General features: G+C 37.9%; 1 protein-coding gene across 1 annotated transcript in view; it reads left to right on the forward strand.

Moving 5' to 3' along the window:
• LOC126298019 (popeye domain-containing 2-like) overlaps positions 1 to 19,102 on the forward strand; it is a 176,711-nt gene that overhangs the window by 73,855 nt on the left and 83,754 nt on the right. Inside the window, exon 5 of the mRNA XM_049989341.1 lies at positions 12,493 to 12,631. Within this exon, the coding sequence (XP_049845298.1) occupies positions 12,493 to 12,631 (139 nt within the window). The remainder of the gene's footprint in view (positions 1 to 12,492; positions 12,632 to 19,102) is intronic.

Raw genomic sequence — 19,102 nt, forward strand, 5'->3', positions numbered from 1 at the left:
TGCGTCCCCACGATAGCTTTGTTTTCCCTCATTTTTAGTCAGTCCGGTTTGATCCCCCCTCTGTTGATGGCACTCCAGCACATGGGGACTTACGATTCTTCTCGTTGATACTTTTCCATTATCACCCAATCCCCTTAAACAGTTCCTTCCAAGCTGTCGCTGTCCGTCTTTCCCTTTCTGGATACACCTTCTCTCTTTGTGCTGTATACATTCCATCGCCCACACCGATGGCAAGAGCTGATCTCCTTCATCTCCTTGGTCAGCTCCTGCCACCTATTTGCTGGTTGGGGACTTCAATGCCCACCACCCGCTTTGGGGATCTCCACGTCTTTGTCCGTGAGGCTCCCTGTTGATTGACGTCTTCCAGCAAGCGAATTTTGTTTGCCTCAACACTGGGGAACCTACATTTTTGTCTGCTTCCACGATGAATTTCTCTCATTTGGACCTTTCTGTTGGTACTGTTCAGCTAGCTTGGTGCTTTGAATGGTTCACTCTTGCTGATACACACTCGAGTGACCATTTTCCATGTGTCCTTCGATTGCAGTCACAACTGCCATCTCTGTGCCCGAGATGCTGGAAGTTTTCCCATGCAAATTGGACACTTTTTTCATCTCTAGTGACATTCGATGACCGTCACTTTCCTAACATTGATGATCAGGTCACTCATGTTACAGAAGTTATTCTTACAGCCAAGGAACATTCAATACTTCGCACCTCCGATTTGCCCCAGCACCCTCCAGTTCCTTGGTGGAACAAGGCGTGCCGTGACGCAATACGTGAGCGGTGATGCACTCTTCGCGTTTTCTGTCACCACCCTACTTTGGCCAACTGTATCCACTATAAGCAGTTACATGTGCCTTCTTGAACAACGTCTTCAAGGATGTCTCGATCACCTCCACTCTTGGAGCATCAAAACCGCCTTCCGATTTTCTCCCAGTAAGACCATTTGTGTCAATTTTTGGCAGCATACAGAGTCTCTTCCATCTTCCTTACATCTAGGCCCTGTCAACCTTCTCTTCGCGGACATCACTAAATTCTTGGGTCTTATGTTTGACAGAAAACTGTGCTGGTCCTTCCACATTTCCTCTCTTTCGGTTCGCTGTCTGCAATCTGACAACACCCTTCGTGTTCTGAATGGTACCTCCTGGTGAGTGGACCGAGTGGTCCTACTCCACCTCTATCATGCCTTAGTGTGCTTGAAATTGGACTATGGAAGCATAGTTTACTCCTCTGCTTGGCCGTCTATTCTTCGGCGTCTTGACTCTGTGCACCACCGTTGATTGCATTTAGCATCTGTTTAGCATCTGGAGCTTTTTACACCAGCCCTGTGGAAAGCCTTTATGCTGAGACTGCTGAACCTCCGCTGTCCATTTGGCAAGCTGTCCTCCCGAGTCATAATGCTAGCCATCTGTCTTCCATGCTTGCTAATCCAGCCCATGACCTTTTTTTTTTTTTTTTATGCCTCCGCTTTCCTAAAACTTTATTTTGACAACTGGGAGTACAGCACTGCCTTGGCTTGGCCCCCAGACCTGCCTGCTCTGTGACCTTTGTCAGTTTCCCAAGGATGGTACCCCCTTCTCTTGTTTATGGTTGGGTATTTGCTGCTCTATGCGCACAAATGAAGGATGCCACATTTATTTACACTGATGGCTCAAAAATGTCATTTGGTGTTGGGAGTGCCTATATTGTTGGCAACACCCCTAATTGATTTTGGTTTCCTGACCAGTGTTTGGTTTGTACTGTGGAGCTTTATGCTGTTCTCCAGGCTGTCCAATACATCCGTCGCCATCATCGGATACAGTATATTATATGCTCAGATCCGCTCAGCTCTCTCCTCCATCTCCAAGCTCTTTACCCTGTCCACCCTCTGGTCCACCGGATTCAGGACTGCCTCCACTTGCTATAATTGGTGGGTGTCTCTGTGGCATTCTCCTGGATCCTAGGACACATTGGTATCCATGGAAATGAGGGGGCTGATACAGCGGCCAAGGCTGCAGTCTCTCTTTCTCAGCCTGCTGTTTGGATGGTTCTCTTCACTGATCTGCAGAGTGTTTTCTGTCGTCATGTTGCTACTTTATGGCATGCACATTGGTCTGCACTTCCCAATAATAAATTGCGGGATGTGAAAGCTCTTCCCTGTGCTTGGACCTCTTCCTCCCAAACTTGTCATCGGGAGTAGGTGATTTTAACTAGACTCTGGATAGGGCACTGTCTTTTTAGCCATCGACATCTTTTAAGTGGCAATCCTCCCTTGCTTTGTCCCCACTGCTCTCAACTGTGGATGGAGAGACACCTTTTACTTCAGTGCCCCTATTTTACTCCACTACAAGCCCATCTACGCGATCGGCTGAGCGGGTGTTATCTGCTAAAATGGAAGACATATCGGGCGACAATCTACAGTTGTCGCCTGATATGTCTTCCATTTTAGCAGATAACAACCGCTCAGCCGATCGCGTCTTCGAGTTTATCAGTGTCAGTGAGATGATGTCAGTCATGTGAAGCTCTTTTTGGGGAAAACAACCCCCCCTGCTATAGTGGTTTTCTAAGCTTTCCTTCTGTTTTTTAGTTTCCCCACTTTTTGAGTTTCACTCCCATTGCTGCTGTATTCCAATTTTTTTTTTTTTTTTTTCCTTTCTCTAAGTAACAGACCGGGTGCTAATGACCATAGCAGTTTTGTGCCCTAAGACCATAACAACCAAAAAATAAATGGAAACTGACGGAAACTGAACTGCACACCTTTTTGATTTGTACTCCAGGACTTTGCCACTGAGCTACACTAAAGAGCCAAAGAAAGTGGTACACTTGCCTAATATCACATAGGGCCCTGCGAGCATGCAGAAGTGTCACAACATGGTGTGGCATGCACTTGACTAATACCTGAGGTAGTGCTGCATAGATCTGACACCATGAATCCTGCAGGGCAGTCCATAAATCTGTAAGAGTACAAGGGGGCTGGAGATCTTTTCTGAACAGCACATTGCAAGCCATCCCAGACATGCTCAATAATGTTCATGTCTGGGGAGTTTTCTGGCTATTGGAAGTGTTTAAACTCAGATAAGTGTTCCTGGAGCCACACTGTAGTAATTCTGGATGTGTGGGATGTCGCATTGTCTAGCTGGAAATGCCCAAGTCCTTTGGAACTCACAATGGATGCAAATGGGTGCAGGTGATCAGACAGGATGCTTATGTATGTGTCACCTTTCAGAGTCATATCTAGACGTATCAGGGGTCCCATAACACTCCAACTGCACATGCCCCACACCATTACAGAGCCTCTGCCAGCCTGAACAGTCTCCTGACATACTGGGTCCATGCATTCATAAGGTTTTCTCCATACCCGTACATGTCTATCTGCTCAATACAATTTAAAATGAGACCCCTCCAACCATGCAACATATTTCCAGTTATCAACAGTCCAATGTCTGTGTTCATGTGCCCAGCCAAGGCATAAAGCTCTGTGTCATGCCGCCATCAAGGGTACATGAGTGGGTCTTTGGCTTTTAAAGCCCATATCGGTGATGTTTTGTTGAATGGTTCATATGGCGACACTTGTTGATTGCCCAGCATTGAAATCTGCAGCAGTTTGTGGAAGGGTCGCTCTTCTGTCATGTTGAAGAATTCTGTTCAGTCACCATTAGTGCCATTCTTGCAGGATCTTTGTCTGGTCACAGCAATGTTGGAGGTTTGATGATTTACCAGATTCCTGATATTCATGCTACGCTCATGAAACAGTCATATGGCAAAATCCCCACTTCACTGCTACCTAGGAGATGCTGTGTCCCATTGCTTGTGCGCCGACTATAACACCACATTCAAACCCTCTTACATGTTGATAACTTGCCATTGTAGCAGCAGTAACCGATCCAACAATTGCTCCAGACACTTGTTGTCTTCTATAGGCGTTGCTGACCACAATGTTGTATTCTGCCTGTTTACATCTCTCCGTATGTGAATATGCATGCCTGTGCCAGTTTTTTTGGCACTTCAGTGTATATTTGAACATAGTACCTGCATAAACACTATTCCCCTTGGAAAAACAGTACATTGTGAAGCCTTATATGATCATCCAATAGATGTGTTACAATATTTGTTGTCTTTTGTGAATATTCCTTAAGACACTACTGACTGACTTGAACTGTAATGTAAGACCATCATTGTGCAGTCATGTTATTAGTAAATTGACTGTAAGATGTAGGAAGGATGTGTCTAACAAAATTTGAAATTTCAATTTTTTGCCTCAACTGAGAACTGGAGTGTAATTGCATGTACTGTGCAGAAAGGTCTTGCATATACCTACTGGAACATGATTTTGCTGGTTGTTTATTACCATGAAGGATACAGAGTGGACATATATAGCACAGTTGTTTCTTTCAGTTCAATTGCATAGCAGACTTGCCACTTGTAATGTTACAGTGCTGAGCAGAATTTCTTGTGGAGAACCACAGGGCAAGAGTTTCTCCATCAAAGTAATGAAGTGAGATGATATTCTAGCTTTCAAGAAATGTTGGTCTAGGCACTATAAAAGGTGTGTGTATCACATGAGAGCAAGAAAGGGAATTCCCAAGGAAAATAAAATTACTTTTCAACTGTCAAAGTTGAAGTATATTGAAAATAAATCAAATATGAATGGGAAGATTGTTGCATTTAAGTATATTGATGGACTATCCAAACATATATTTTCTCTTAAATACTGAGGCTGTGAATCTACCTCATGAGAAAGCATAGATCAGTGGTAGTGTTCCAATAACAATAAAAGTAGTGAAGGATCTGCAAAAACTTGAGCAACATGTTCCTGCATGACACAGTGAGTTTTATGAGACGCTTTCCAAATAGTAATGTACAAAGAGCAGCAGCACAATGGATGAAAAGAAAAATTGCCCATAACTAATCTATTCACAAGTTTTTCTGATGATTCTTATTAATTTTTCTCACTTCCTAATTCTATTATGTGAAATAATTTTACAAACATTTCTGTGACAGTTTATTGTTTATTTTACTAATCTTTTACAGATTCATATTATTGTAAAAGTCACACTTTATGTAAAGTGCATATCTACATCTGCATTTACATATACATACAATATGTACAATAATGCACAACAATTGGCTGATACATGTTACAGTATCTTTCATTCAATATTGTGACAAAACATAACTGCAAAGCTGTAGGAAAGTTTCACGTGCAAATGTTGTGTTTCAAATGATCTGAGAAGTTCTTTGTGTCTACTGAAATCTATCACTTTTTTTTTAATGTACATAAGTCAATTTTGCATGTTACTGTTCAAATGTATTTTACCATGTCCACTCCATTATCAGCTGTGTACTATCAGACTATCATTTCATTGAACCATATCAAGCACCTAACAGTGTTTCATGGGGAAAGTAAATTATCATGAAAATAGTTTTTTTTTTATTATCAGTATTCATGTGACAGCATGCTTACCAGTATATTCCAAAACACCACACATAAAAATGTGATTTTCTGGTTCTCATATCTCAGGTTCTGTTGCTGATAAAAAGGTAGGGTCAAGTGTTTTTGATAGCCCTTGGGCTAGGGACCATTTGTATATCCAGCAGAAGGATCATCGTAGTGTCACTATCCTATAGTACAAGGTCAAAGTATGAATATTATGCAAATGGAGCAAATAGGTTCGTTCTTTTTGCATTTGATGTGGTCTTAAGTGGGATTGGTGGAACATATGGAGGCACCATTACTTCATGGGTGGTTCATGGGAATCCCACCCTCAAAAAAAGTTTTTTTACTATGTTTTTGCCGTAACCAGTGGACCAAAACCCAGCCAAGGATTCCAAGAAGGTTATGTACAGTAAATGGATGAAAATTTTCCAATATATTGCTAAGATACTGATCTCAAACAACCTTGAAATTTTTTTGTTGTCTTTTTGTGTTTCCAAGAGACAGAGGTTTTAAGTTAATCTATTTCTACACGTAAAATTCAGAATGAAGAGAAATCTAAATATTGGATAACCACAACAAATCGCTCAAATTTTAATGGTTTATTCTCTACGTATTTATCTAGAAGGGCCATCTCCACATTTGCCAAAATATTCATCTGTTATATAGAAGCATCCCAAAAACTTGTATTTTGGGTACCAAAACCCAGCCGTGGATTGTGAGATGGCCATGCACAGCAAATGGCTGTAAATTTTACAATGAATTCTGAAGAGCCCATTCTCAGACAACCTTGAAAATTTTCTTGATATCTTTATCTGTTTCCATGATACAGAGGTTCAAAATAACCTGACTTGTACACATAAAGTATGAACATAGAATCCAGTGAGGTGAAATATAGAGTGATGTAACACAGAGAAAATGCTGTAAAGGGTCACCCATATCATCTGCAAACCACATGTTGTAGTTCTGAAGCACACGCAAATTTTTTTGCATATAAAACCTGTTGCAGATGTAAAATTAGTTTTTCATTTCAATTTCACATAAGTAAACTATCTAAAATTACTTACCAACACATTTCTTTTCACATGAGTTACATGCCTCACTGCAGCAGGGTAAAGAAGGGAACCAGAAGAAAAATGCTCCTATTGGCAAATAAAAAAAATTGTATCTGTTCTTGTTTATTTAAAAGGTGCTGACTGAAAAGTGTTGTACTAGCTGCCTCATTCTAGGTTCTTTGGCACCTTTAAAAATTTTCTCAGTTAGTTAGTTACGTGTTCCATTGATCAATAGCACGGAAAAACCATTATGATGTGGAACATGTCGAATGCACAAGAAATGCGCACAGGAAACAAAGATGTTTTTCTACATTAAAGTGTTATACCTAAATATTTCTGTTATCTATCCCATTCCCTTAAGTGGCATAAAATGCACATGTTATATCTCCAGATTTATTTACTCATATTCAAGAATTCATCTATGGTATAGATGAAGGAGGTATGATTTCAATTTGTTTGTGAAATTGTTACTGCTGTCTGTCAGACATTTTATTTGATCTGGTAATTTATCAAAAAGTCTTATAGCAGCCTATTTTACCCCTTTCTGTGCCAAATATAGGTTAAGTACAGGATAGTGTAGGTCTTTGTTTTTCTGGTATAATAATCGTGAATGTCGCTGTTGATTTTAAACTGGTCCATGTTGTTGAGAAAAAAATTCATTACTGAGTAAATGTACTGTGAAGCAGTTGTAAGAATTCCTAACCTTTTAAACATATGCCTACAAGATGTGCGGCTATGAACCCCACACATTATTCTAACTACTTTCTTTTTAGCAGTGAATACCTTTTGCCTTAGTGTTGAGTTGCCCCAGAATATTATTCCATATGACATCAGAGTGTGGAAGTATGCAAAGTATGTTAGCTTACTCATTTCTACACCCTCAAAACCGGCAATTATTCTGATTGCAAAAGTTGCTGAACCTAGTCACTTTAGGAGATCCAAAATATGAATTTTCCAATTAAGATTCTCATCTGTATGTACACCCAAAAACTTATTATCATCTATCCTGTCTACTGACTTCTTTTGATGTGTCATGCTTATTGAAGGAATTATACTTTCTGCAGCAGAAAATAGGATGTACTGTGTTTTTTCAAAGTTCAGAGCCAGACCATTCGCAGAAAATTAATTAATAACTTTTCCAAAGACCTTATTTGTATCATTTTGTAATGGACTTTCTTTTACTGGATTAATAATTATACTTGTACCGTCAGCAAACAGTGTCAGTTCAACATCTTGTTTCACATAAGAAGGGAGGTCGTTCACATATATCAAGAACAGGAGGGGACCAGTGATCAAACCTTGTGGAACACCTACTGTAAATTCACCCCAGTTAGATGAAGTGGAAAACTCTTTGAAGTATATAAAGAGACTTTTTGCTTCCTGTTCTGTAGATATGACTTAAACCATTCATATGCTGTTCCGTTTATACCATAGAATCGTAATTTCTCTAATATAATGTCATGGTTCACGCAATGAAATGCTTTGGATAAGTCACAGAATATTCCTACTGATGACGTTTTACTATTTAAAGACTCTATTGTGTGGACAGTGAAATTGTATATTGCTGTCTCAGTGGAACAGCATTTCTGAAATCCGAGCTGTGATTTATTAAGTATCCTATTACTGTTGAGATGGCTAACCACTCTTAAGTACATCACTTTCTCAAAGATTTTTGAAAATGCTGTAAACAAGGACACTGGCCAATAATTATTGACAGCTGTGGTTTCCCCCTTTTTGTAGGGAGGCCGGACAATGGCATATTTTAACCGGTCTGGAGAAATACCCTGAGTCAGTGATGCATTACATATGTGACTCAAAACTTCAGCTGTAATTGCTCCACATTGTTTTAATAACTTGTTAGAGATGTCATCTACTCCAACAGAACATTTATTTTTCAAAGATTTAATAAAAGTAATTCTCCTTATTTCACAAGAGGTTGTTAGATGAAACTTAATCTGACTAAATTTTTTCAGAACTGGCTCTTCCATGTGCTGCCTGGATTATTCTTTTGAACTATTCTCACCAATTTTTTATCCTACACTTAAGAAGTGATTGTTGAATAAATTGGCTACCTGTGTACTGTTGGTTAAGATGGTCTCATTCTCTTTAACAGTAATACTATATAACCCTGTGGTTACTTTTCTTGTTTCCCTTCTAACAACATTCCATATTTATTTGATTTTATTGCCGGAGTCATTAATTTCTTCTCTAACATACATGTCTTGATTTCCTTACAACTTTTCTCAGTATGTTACAATATTTTTTATAGTGTAAAGCTAATTCTGGATATTTACTAGTTCTGTTTCATACAGCTTTCTTTTTCTTTCTGAAGACACTTTAATACCTGTAGTAATCCACATTTTCGTCGAAAAGTTTGTGGTGTTACATTTAGTAATTTTCTTTGGAAAACAACGTTCAAAAAGGGATATAAATTTGTCAAGAAATATGCTGCATTTATCATTAGCATTTGGCTCATTATATACATCTTCCCAGTTAACATTTCCTAAACTTCCTCTGAAGTGACCTACAGATACCAGGTTGAGCACCCTCACACTTTTACATAATGGTTTCTGAAGTGTACACCCTGTTAGGTTTTGTAAGTTAATCAGTTGTGCATCATGGTCAGATAATCAATTTACCACAGGGAAATCATGTGTTCGTTCTACATCCTCTAGCTGGACAAATACATTATCTATTAGAGTACTACTGTCCTGAGCTATACGTGTAGGGAAATTGATCACTGATTTTAAGTTATATGTTGCTAACAACACTTCTAGTTCACTTCTCCTATCAGAATTGCTTGGAAAGTTGACACTGAAATCACCAAAGATGGATAACTTCTTCTTTTTGTCTGACAGACAGCACAACAGGGAGTCAAACTTTTTCATGAGTAACTCCCAATCTCCTAGTGGAGACCTGTACTCTGTTGCTGATATGAACACAGCATTATCTAGCTGAAGTTTGCATGCACAAACCTCAAAGTGCTGATAAACACAAAATTTGCTTACTTCAATAGTTCTGTATTTATACCCTTGTTTTATGAAAATGGCAACGCCTCCTTTATCCATACTAGATCTAAAAGTGTAAGATGATAAATTATACCAATTTATACTGACATTTTCCATCCCCACAGTTACATGGTGTTCAGACAGACAAAGTATATCAATCTCATTCTTATTTTTGAGATCATCTAAACACATTATCATCTCATCTACTTTATTTTTATTCCCCTGATATTTTGGTGAAATAAGTTGATACCACCCTTAGCTTTATTCACATTTGCTGTGCATGAAGTTTGTTTTCTTCTATTTTCCTTGGTTGTTGTCTGTCTGGAATTTGCCTTAAACCTAAAAAACCTGTCTGCTTGGTCCCAATAACCACAAGGATCACCCCTTGTGTGACTGTGGCCCCCCTTACAGTATCTGCTAATAGAGAAGCTAACTTACCTTTCCCCTACCTATTGCAGGCCATGTTTAGTGTAACCCCACCTATCAATAGCATCAACTTGAACAACACTCATGTGAGACTTTGTTGGTGTCTGGAACATCCCGTTCAGCTCAGTGTTAACATGCCTTACAGCAGTGTTTACCCAGGGCTGATCATGATGCTGAAAGACCTCCACAAACCCCACATTTGTGTGCCCAGTTTCTGCTCCTATTTTATCCAGGTCACTCCTAATAGTATATGTTTGATTCATAGCCAGGCTGTTTCCTGCTCCCCCAACTATAATTACATGATCTTCCTTCTCAAAGTCCTTGCATAGCTGACTTAAGTTTCCTGTCACCTGGCTTTTTGCTGGCAGAGAAGAAGACAGTGGCAGTGGCAAAGAGACAGAAAAGTAATAAATACTGGAAAATAGTAGATGGTGATCGTGTTATCGAAAGAGTGAAGGAGACAATGGTAGTGTGAGAGGAAGAGAGGGACACAGTGGTAGTGGACATAGCTGACAGTGAGAGAACAGTGCTGGGAAAAGACTGAAGGAGACAATGCTGGGCAGAGGGGTGAGGGGAGTGGGGGGGGGGGGGGAGGGGAAGGGGGATAAAGAGAAAATAAAAGTAGAAGTGGGTGAGAGCCAATTATGATGAGAGGCAGAATGTATGACAGTGACAACAAGGAAGAGAGAGATAAGTGACAGTGCGAAGAGACAGCTGCAGTGGGAAGGAACAAATGAGATATTAGCAGTAAGAGAGAGCAAGAGGGAGACAGTAAATGTGAGAGGAGACTATAGTAGTAGAACAGAATGAATGAGACTGTGGCTGTGACATAGGAGAGAATGACAGAGAGTCACTAACAGATAATGACAATGAGCTGGGCTGAATGAGTGAATGAGAAAGGGCAACTGGGAATATACGGATATGAGCAACTTACAGCAGTGAACTAGTGGGTGTGAGTGAGTCACAGATAGGGGACCTCGAGGGAGTTTGAGATAAGTTGCATGTTAAAAAAAAAGTGTGAGTATGTTCACATGCAGAAATTTTTGGAAAGAATTTTAAAGGTGCTAAGGAAGGTAGAATGAGGTAGCTGGTATCAAAGTTTTTAGTCAGAACATGTTTGCATTTTTGTGCTCTCATAGGAGTATTTCTCTGCTGGTCTTAGTATGGGATGTACTCATTTAATATTTCTACTCCATACAGGCAGTCTTATTTTTTCTGTATCTCTTCATTTGTGCACATTGTGGGAATTTATGGCTGTACACATAAACAACCATAATTTGTGTAAGTGTAGTATACTGGATACTTTGGACAAATGATGTATCAGCTATAATTCACAGAACACTAAAACATTTTTATGAACCATCTGTTACATCAGCTACAAAGTTAAAAAATCATTAAATGAATTACAAAAGTAAATTCTTAGGCAAACTATGTTAACTATGTATACAGTTTTAACAGTAGTAACAACATACAAGTGATAAAAGAAACTCTTGCATCAGATATGAGGTAAGAGAGGCTAATGTTATTCAATGGCACATTTGCCTACTCTGTTAAGTCTAAAACTTGCCACTTTTATTTCTTTATAACCTTTCATTTTGTTGCATGTAATCAAGTATGGATCTTTGCAAATACCATAGTCCTTAGTAACAATGTTCGTGTAATATTTATAGTGACAACATCTGTCCTTTCCTAAAACATATAGGTACACATATCTATAACAAATAGTTTGTGGGAATATTCTTTCATGTGTACTCTTTAAAGAAACATAAGTGTATATACAATCTAGTTTTTCACTAGGACATATACAATTTGATTAGTAAATATTTCAGTTACATATTCAAAAGAATTCCAGCATGTCTTTAAAGTGTTTGGTAGCATGTTGTATCAGATATGACAATTAATATGGCACAGTTTGATGTATTGTTTTTCACATAGTTATGTGTTCATAGCATTCCAGTGTATTGAATACACTACAGTGTTACACATAACTACACTTAGCTAACCCACACTGATTAACTACAAAATAGTTATCAATTTATTTAAATGTGGATCTGTATTACAACACAATTATGCTAACAGTAACCTTTTAACAATATCCTACTTACATTGGCTCATGCACATACCTAATTACACTTGGTTTTAATACCAATATTCTTTTATGGTAGATGGGATGCATTTTTGTTTTTAGTGTTTGACTGGTGATTGTTTGATGTGTGACTAAGCAGATATAATCCATTACTTATTGATATACAAACAAAGTAAAAACATTGCTCATATTCCCACCAACAAAGGCTACAAATCAAGCTATTGTTGCTTGACCATGGTTACATAAACAGACTGCAGCAATCCTACTATGTTAATAGAATTACAGACCTATTATTTACGTATTTTTGAGGAAAAGTAGCTATTGCATGTGCTAAGAACTTTGGTTCAGTGTAAGGTGGCATTTACTTCCTGAAAACTGAGGAAGTTGTCATTTACACAATCAATTTACTGTGGATTTTCTGCTTAGAGACTTTTTGAACTGTCATAATAATTTGTTATAAATTTGTAAAATGAAATGGAAAAATAATTAGAAATGTTGCTACAGGTTAGTGAAACAATGGCAGCAAGTAATAATGGTCATCTACCAAATAGTCTTGATGATGGAGAGGATAAGCCAATGCTAATTGTGAAGAAAACAGGGGAGGGGCCGGGCATCACCGCACTTATAAACAGACAGCTACAAGGTAGGCAGTACTTGCAATAATGATTTATGTTGTCATGTTTCAATATGATGTAACTGCAACTTAAACTACTGTGCATTGTGTGCATGAAGGAAACAGGGCTGTTGAAAAATATGACATTTACACAATGTCCCCACTAAATGTAACAAAACTTCATAAGTAACATGATACTGCCGAATCTATCACAACTGAATTTTCACAAGCTCTTTATATACATTATTGCATGTTCTGTATGAAATACTAGCTCAGCCTGGGGAAAGTTTAATATTTGGCAAATAGTGTAAATGTCTAATATTCTCAATGAACTACAATAAAAAAAGCCAGTCAAGATTAATAGTTCTGCAACTGATTTTTCTGTTCGTAGGAATGAACTGTGTGCCCTTCTGTTTACGACTGATATAACACTGTAGTGTCCTATTTTTAATTAAACCATGTATAAGTAAATCTCACACTGGCAAGGTGATAAAATTATAGAGTTCTTTACTGAATTTTAATTGAACTACTCTGAAAATGAGCTCTATTGGTAAAGTCTAAGAAACATGGAGCCTAGTGAACCTGTTTCATTTCATCCTAGTATATTTTGTTGTTTGGAATGAGAGATTTTCCCCCCTCAGTTGTCATGGCAGATCCCATTTTACAATAATGTGTGTGTATTTTCTCTTGGTTATTTATGTAGAAATCCTCAATACTACTTCATACTCATAAAAACTTATATTAATGTTCCAATGCTTTTCTTCAGGATTCCTTTGTTTTATCATAAGCTTCACTGTAAGATATTAAATTCACTTGATCTTTATCAAATGCAGACCCAAATTTGTGCTTCTCTAACAAGGATCTTATAGTATGTGACCAAGTCAACAGCTGGCAGTTTCCCACATTAACCTCTTCTTCATCTTGTTATGTTTGTGACCACTGCACAGTGAACATTTGAGTGCTGTGAGGGAATCAGAATAAATTATGACCATCATGAGGACCCAAAAGTTTGACATGTTGGCCTCACAAACAGATGAATGATGTTTTTGAGTGTTTGTGTAATTAAATCTTAGTGTATTGAGGTTGGTGTCAACACTGAGAAATATTCTACTATTTACATAACAATGGATAACAGGGAAATGTTGATGTTTGAAGTGAGTGTTGATTATGGGAGCTGACATATGACAATAGGAAGGACACAGTGGATGAGATGATTACGCAGTAAAAAAGTGTTCAACAAATCCAAGAGTGTGACGATGATCTGAGCTGTGGGGAAACTCATATTAGTTTCATAGTGAATGGTGAAGTAGCTTTGAGATGTTATGACAACTGGTTTTGGGTACACTTGCTACTAGTCAGTATCCATTATATGTTGTGCCTTTCTTTAAATTGATACTGAACTGACATGTATGTCTACATGGCACAGAAGAGTTTGAGTTTGAGTTTGTGTGTGAAGATAATTTTTTTTTCTGGAGAAAGGGGGGGGGGGGAGGAGGTTCAGCTGTACTACATCTTGTGCACACTTGACAAGGTAACCAATCCTCCCAGTGCAACAAGAATGTTTGTCAGATGCTTGATGACTGGAAAATGATTTGTTGGTCTGAGGAGTCATAGTTTTCATTGAACTGTGAGAGTCCAACATTAACCACAAAAAGCTAAGAATCCCATGTATTAATATATTGCTCTCACAGTGCAGATCAGCAGTGGCAGTTGCATGTTGTAGAATACACTAAATGGAAAAAAATGGGTCTCTGCTGCTGATAGGGGAACAAATGACAGTACTGCTGTATTGTACACTCAATGAAATTGTAATGGGACTTTCAATTTCAAAATTTTCCTAGCTGTGGTATACATCCTGTGCACAGATAGTTTGGAGAACAGAACTTAGATTTATGTTATATGGAGTGTACTCTAAACTTAGCAGACCTTTTTGCTCTTCATCACATGGCACCTCTACTTACCTACTACATACATTCTTCATCTTCACATTGACTTTGATGGTCCCACTTTACACAACATGGTTGGTCATATCACTAATGCTAATATATCATTGGACCCATACCACATAAAATCCTGCCTGTGTGGAAAGTGAAGTGGTGAACTATGTTGTAAAAGCTGGATGGTTATAATCAACTATACAGGGTGTTTATAAAGGAATATTGGGGTTTTAACACTTCATAATATTTTTTATATTAAACTTACAGTTATAAATGATATGTCAAATGAAAGAGCAACTAAAACAGTTGTGTTTGGCACCAATGTGCATGTGCACTGCACATAGCGAAGTACGCAGTTGGTTGACCTTCACTGTACCCAAGCACTGGGTAGGCCGCAAGGGTGCCAATGACAGGACTTGCTTTGCATGGCCTCCACATTCACCCGACTTATTGCCATGCAGTTTTTTCCTTTTGGGGCTTCATCAAGGATCATGCGTATGTACCTCCACTACCAGCAGACCTCCCTGAATTAAGAAACCAGTCTGAAGCAGGTATTGTTAGAATCACTGAAGACACTCTTATCAACGTTTGGGAAGAACTCGGCTATAGACTCAATGTGTGCCCTGTGACAAATGGCGCTCACATTGAACATTTAAAAGGTTCTGGATAAAACTATTTTATTTGCTCTTTCATTTGACATATCATTTATAACTGTAAGTTTAATATAATAAATATTATAAAGCATTAATACCTTGATATTCATTTATAAATACCCTGTACTTCACTGTATACTATAGTTATAATTTCATGCTTGTTTCTTTGATAATCTATTAAGTTCATAACCTTGTAGATAAGAAACAATTACCAATTAAATTAATCATATTGACTGCAATTTTGATTCATCTGTAGAAATCCAAGATTAATGAGAGAGCTTGAAATTGTAAACAAACAAATGACAAACAGCTTATGTCTAATGAATTTACAAATTTCTTGATACCCTGACAATTTTTTGTTAAAAAAATTGCATTTTGCTGCACATTTGCATGTGTGATTTGAAGCATGGATGAGAATCCTTTGTCTTACTTACTAAGTAGACAGATAAAGTTTGCTCTATCTAAAAATAATTTGCAGTTAAATACTTAACTTTTTTACATGAGACTTTGAATGCAAAATCCAAATGAAAAACCATTTTTTCTTGGATGACTGAGAAAGAGATTTTAGTTTTTTATAGTGTTTCTATGTTATACAGTAGCCAATTACGTTAATGTGAACTATTTCATTAGATTGTAATCAAAAGCTAAATAGCAGCAAAGGAAAACTGATAATTTTCCAGACATTTACCTCAAACTTAGTACAGTGAAAAACACTCTTTGCAGTAACAAAATCTGTCAGTGTTTGACATGTGTTCATTTGGACCAATATGTGTATGTTTGCTTAAGCATAACAATGTATTCAACTTACATTCTTTTATATGAATTCTAAACTGAATTATACCTATTCTGAAATGGGTTTTATTCATGTGAATTTCATAGCAATACCTGAAATTACTTTTCATGAGATAGTGTAGTTGCACAAGGAAACAATACAAAGAATATAAAGATTTTTTAATATTATTTAAGTAAGATGGGTTCTGTTTTCTCACTTGAGGCAATATTGCTGTAAGACCACCTTGGGCAGCATTAAAATTATGAAATTTTCTGGTCACTGTAATAGTAATGAGGAAATCTTTAGTGGCTAAATTTCAAGACTTCACAGTAACTGCTTCATAATTGCAATACAGAATACTATTCTTGGCATTAAGTACAGCCATTTACTGAAAGATTGTGAAGCCATAAGGAATACTGTCATATACTCAGGTAGTGTCGAAAAAGATTTGTCAGTTAAAGAAATTTGGGAGCTTATAACTATTGTTAAAAGATGGCTGTAAGGACTACTGACAGTATGGAAGGGACAGGGGGAAGTGTTGGAACTGAGGAGTGGGGCAGAAAATGGGTTTAAGTGCTTCTGTTTAACAGTTAGGTAAAGAAAACTATAAGTGTCAGCACAATAACATTAAGGAGTTGCATTCATAAATTGATTAAAGTAAGATAGACTGTGTGATTGGAAGAGGTGTGAGAAAGTAATGGGCCTGGGTTAAAGAAGAGGCAAGAAATAGGTGAGAGTAACATGTGGCATATGTACTGCATATTAGCAAAGAATCTGGAGGTGACAGTCATCAGAAGCTTCTCAACAAAGTAAACTGATAACAAAAAAATACAAGTTGCCAAAGACTGAGTCACGTAAAATATTTGGAGAGAGTGAGACATATAAAAACTTCAGAAAGAACAAAAGTCCTGATTTAGTGACATCAAGAAAACATTGACACAAATTTGTAAGTAATGGTGAGGTAGTTTCCTTGTTCTTCACTACTAACAGTACTACTTTTGAATGAACAAAGTAGATCTTGTTGTAACATAGGAAATGTGGCTGTGCCTTAGTTCTTCAAGAATGATTACTAGACCCCTTTGTCCAGTATCAAGAACTGGCTGAGACTGAGGAAGATGGTCCTAGGCACCCTGAGGCTGGTGCTGTTAGTGGCATCATTGTGTAGTGCTGTGGGGCGATGATGGACTGTGGAATAAGGAAAGTATTATGAAGCAAGTATCTTGGTTTCATTGACTGTATTGTCACAGAAGGTACAATTCTGTCATTAAAAGAAGTAGTGAGTGTGGGGAGTAATTTTTTACCTTGAAGCAAGGCAAGGATTGTGCCAAGAATTCAATGAGTACTGGCCCAAAATACTTACGAGCAAGCAAATTCTTGTGTATATGGCATGTTGTTATAGGCTTACTGAGACAATGAAGACTCCATCTGAACAGTGTTTCATTTCTCTAGCTTCTTATTAATCTAAAGTGGTTCCCATTTGTAAATAACTAAAAACATTGTGGCAGTTTCAATATTACTTACTAAAAAGCAAGAGTGTGCACTGTTGAGCACAGTGGACTTCCATTTGGGAAAGGACCCACAAAATTACAGACCAGTATCCTTAACAGTGGTTTGCTACAAAATACTTGAGGATATTCTCACTTCAAATAGAACAAATTGCCTCGAGAAAGAAAGGCTTCTATCCACAAATCAACAAAGATTTAGGTAGCATCACTCATATGAAACTGGGCTTGCACTTTTATTACATGATATCCTGTGAACCATGGATGGAGGGCAACAGACATATTTTATATTAACACATTCCTGGAAATTGTTTGACACAGTGCCAAGGTGCTGACTGTTAAGAAATGCCAGAGCATAGATTATGAGATATGCAAGTGGCTCAAAGCTGTTGTAAATAACAGATCACACTAAGTTGTTCTGGACAGTGAGTGTTAATTGGGGACAAGAGTATCATCATGAGTGCATCAGAGAAGTGTTCCCTTTATTCATAAACAGTCTGATGGACAGGGTGAGCAGCAAAATGTGACTGTGACTGCTAATAAGACTGCAATGTACAGGGAAGAATCATGTTACTGCAGAAGAATATCGGATGACTTGTATAGAATTTATATTTAGTGTGATGAACAGCGTCTTGCTCTGAATGTAGAAAAATGTAAATAATTAATGCAGAAGAGTAGAAAAAACAGTCCTGTAATGTTGAAGGACATTATTAGTTGTTTGCAGCTTGCCACAGCCATGCTGATTAAATATCTAGACATAACATTTCAAAGTAACGTGAAATGGAATAAGCAAATAGTCAGTAGTATTGATGGTCAAATTCACTTCATTTGCAGAATTCTGGTTTGTGACCCATTCAGCAGTACTGCTTGGCTCTTAGATGTCCACATCAGGTCAAATTAATGGAAGACATTGAATCAATTCAGAGGTGTGCTGCTAGTTTTGTTAGTGGTAGGTTTAACCAACACATGAGTATTACAGAAATGCTCCAATAACTGAAATGGGAATCCCTGGAGGGAATAGTCATTATGCTTCATAGTAGAGATGTGTATATCACATGACCATGGAATGGGAACTGTAAACAGGTGCACCTGAGGGTGAGGCATGATGCCTTAAAATCAGTTATGCAATAATACGAGTAACACCACAACTGCAGCCTCAGTAATTATATATTTTGTTGTTTCTAATAAGAAAGTTTAGAGAACCTGCATTTGTGCCTGACTACAGAACAGTCCTACTACCACCAACATACACCTCACAGGAAGGATATAGACATTTCTTTCCCCCTTGCTCCATTTGCAAGTGGAACACAAAGGGGAATGACTACAGTGGTATATGGTACCCTCCACCATGTTCCATATGGTGACTCATGGAGTGTCTATGTTGATGTAAATTTAGATTAGCAGAACTCATATTCCCCATCTGGACATCCAGATATGGGTTTTCTTAAATTGTTTAAAATGAATGCTGCTCTGGTCTCCCAAGACAATCTTCAACTAAAGCATGGAGGACAAACTCACACATTTAACAGACACATTGACTCACCACGAGATACTGCTCACACCAATACAGGAAACCAGGTATACAGATGAACATGCCTTTGATTCAGAGGGCTATCACATTTTTAAAGGAGAGGTAG

The sequence above is a fragment of the Schistocerca gregaria genome, chromosome X (genome assembly GCF_023897955.1).
Source record: "Schistocerca gregaria isolate iqSchGreg1 chromosome X, iqSchGreg1.2, whole genome shotgun sequence".
Taxonomy (NCBI): Eukaryota; Metazoa; Arthropoda; class Insecta; order Orthoptera; family Acrididae; genus Schistocerca; species Schistocerca gregaria.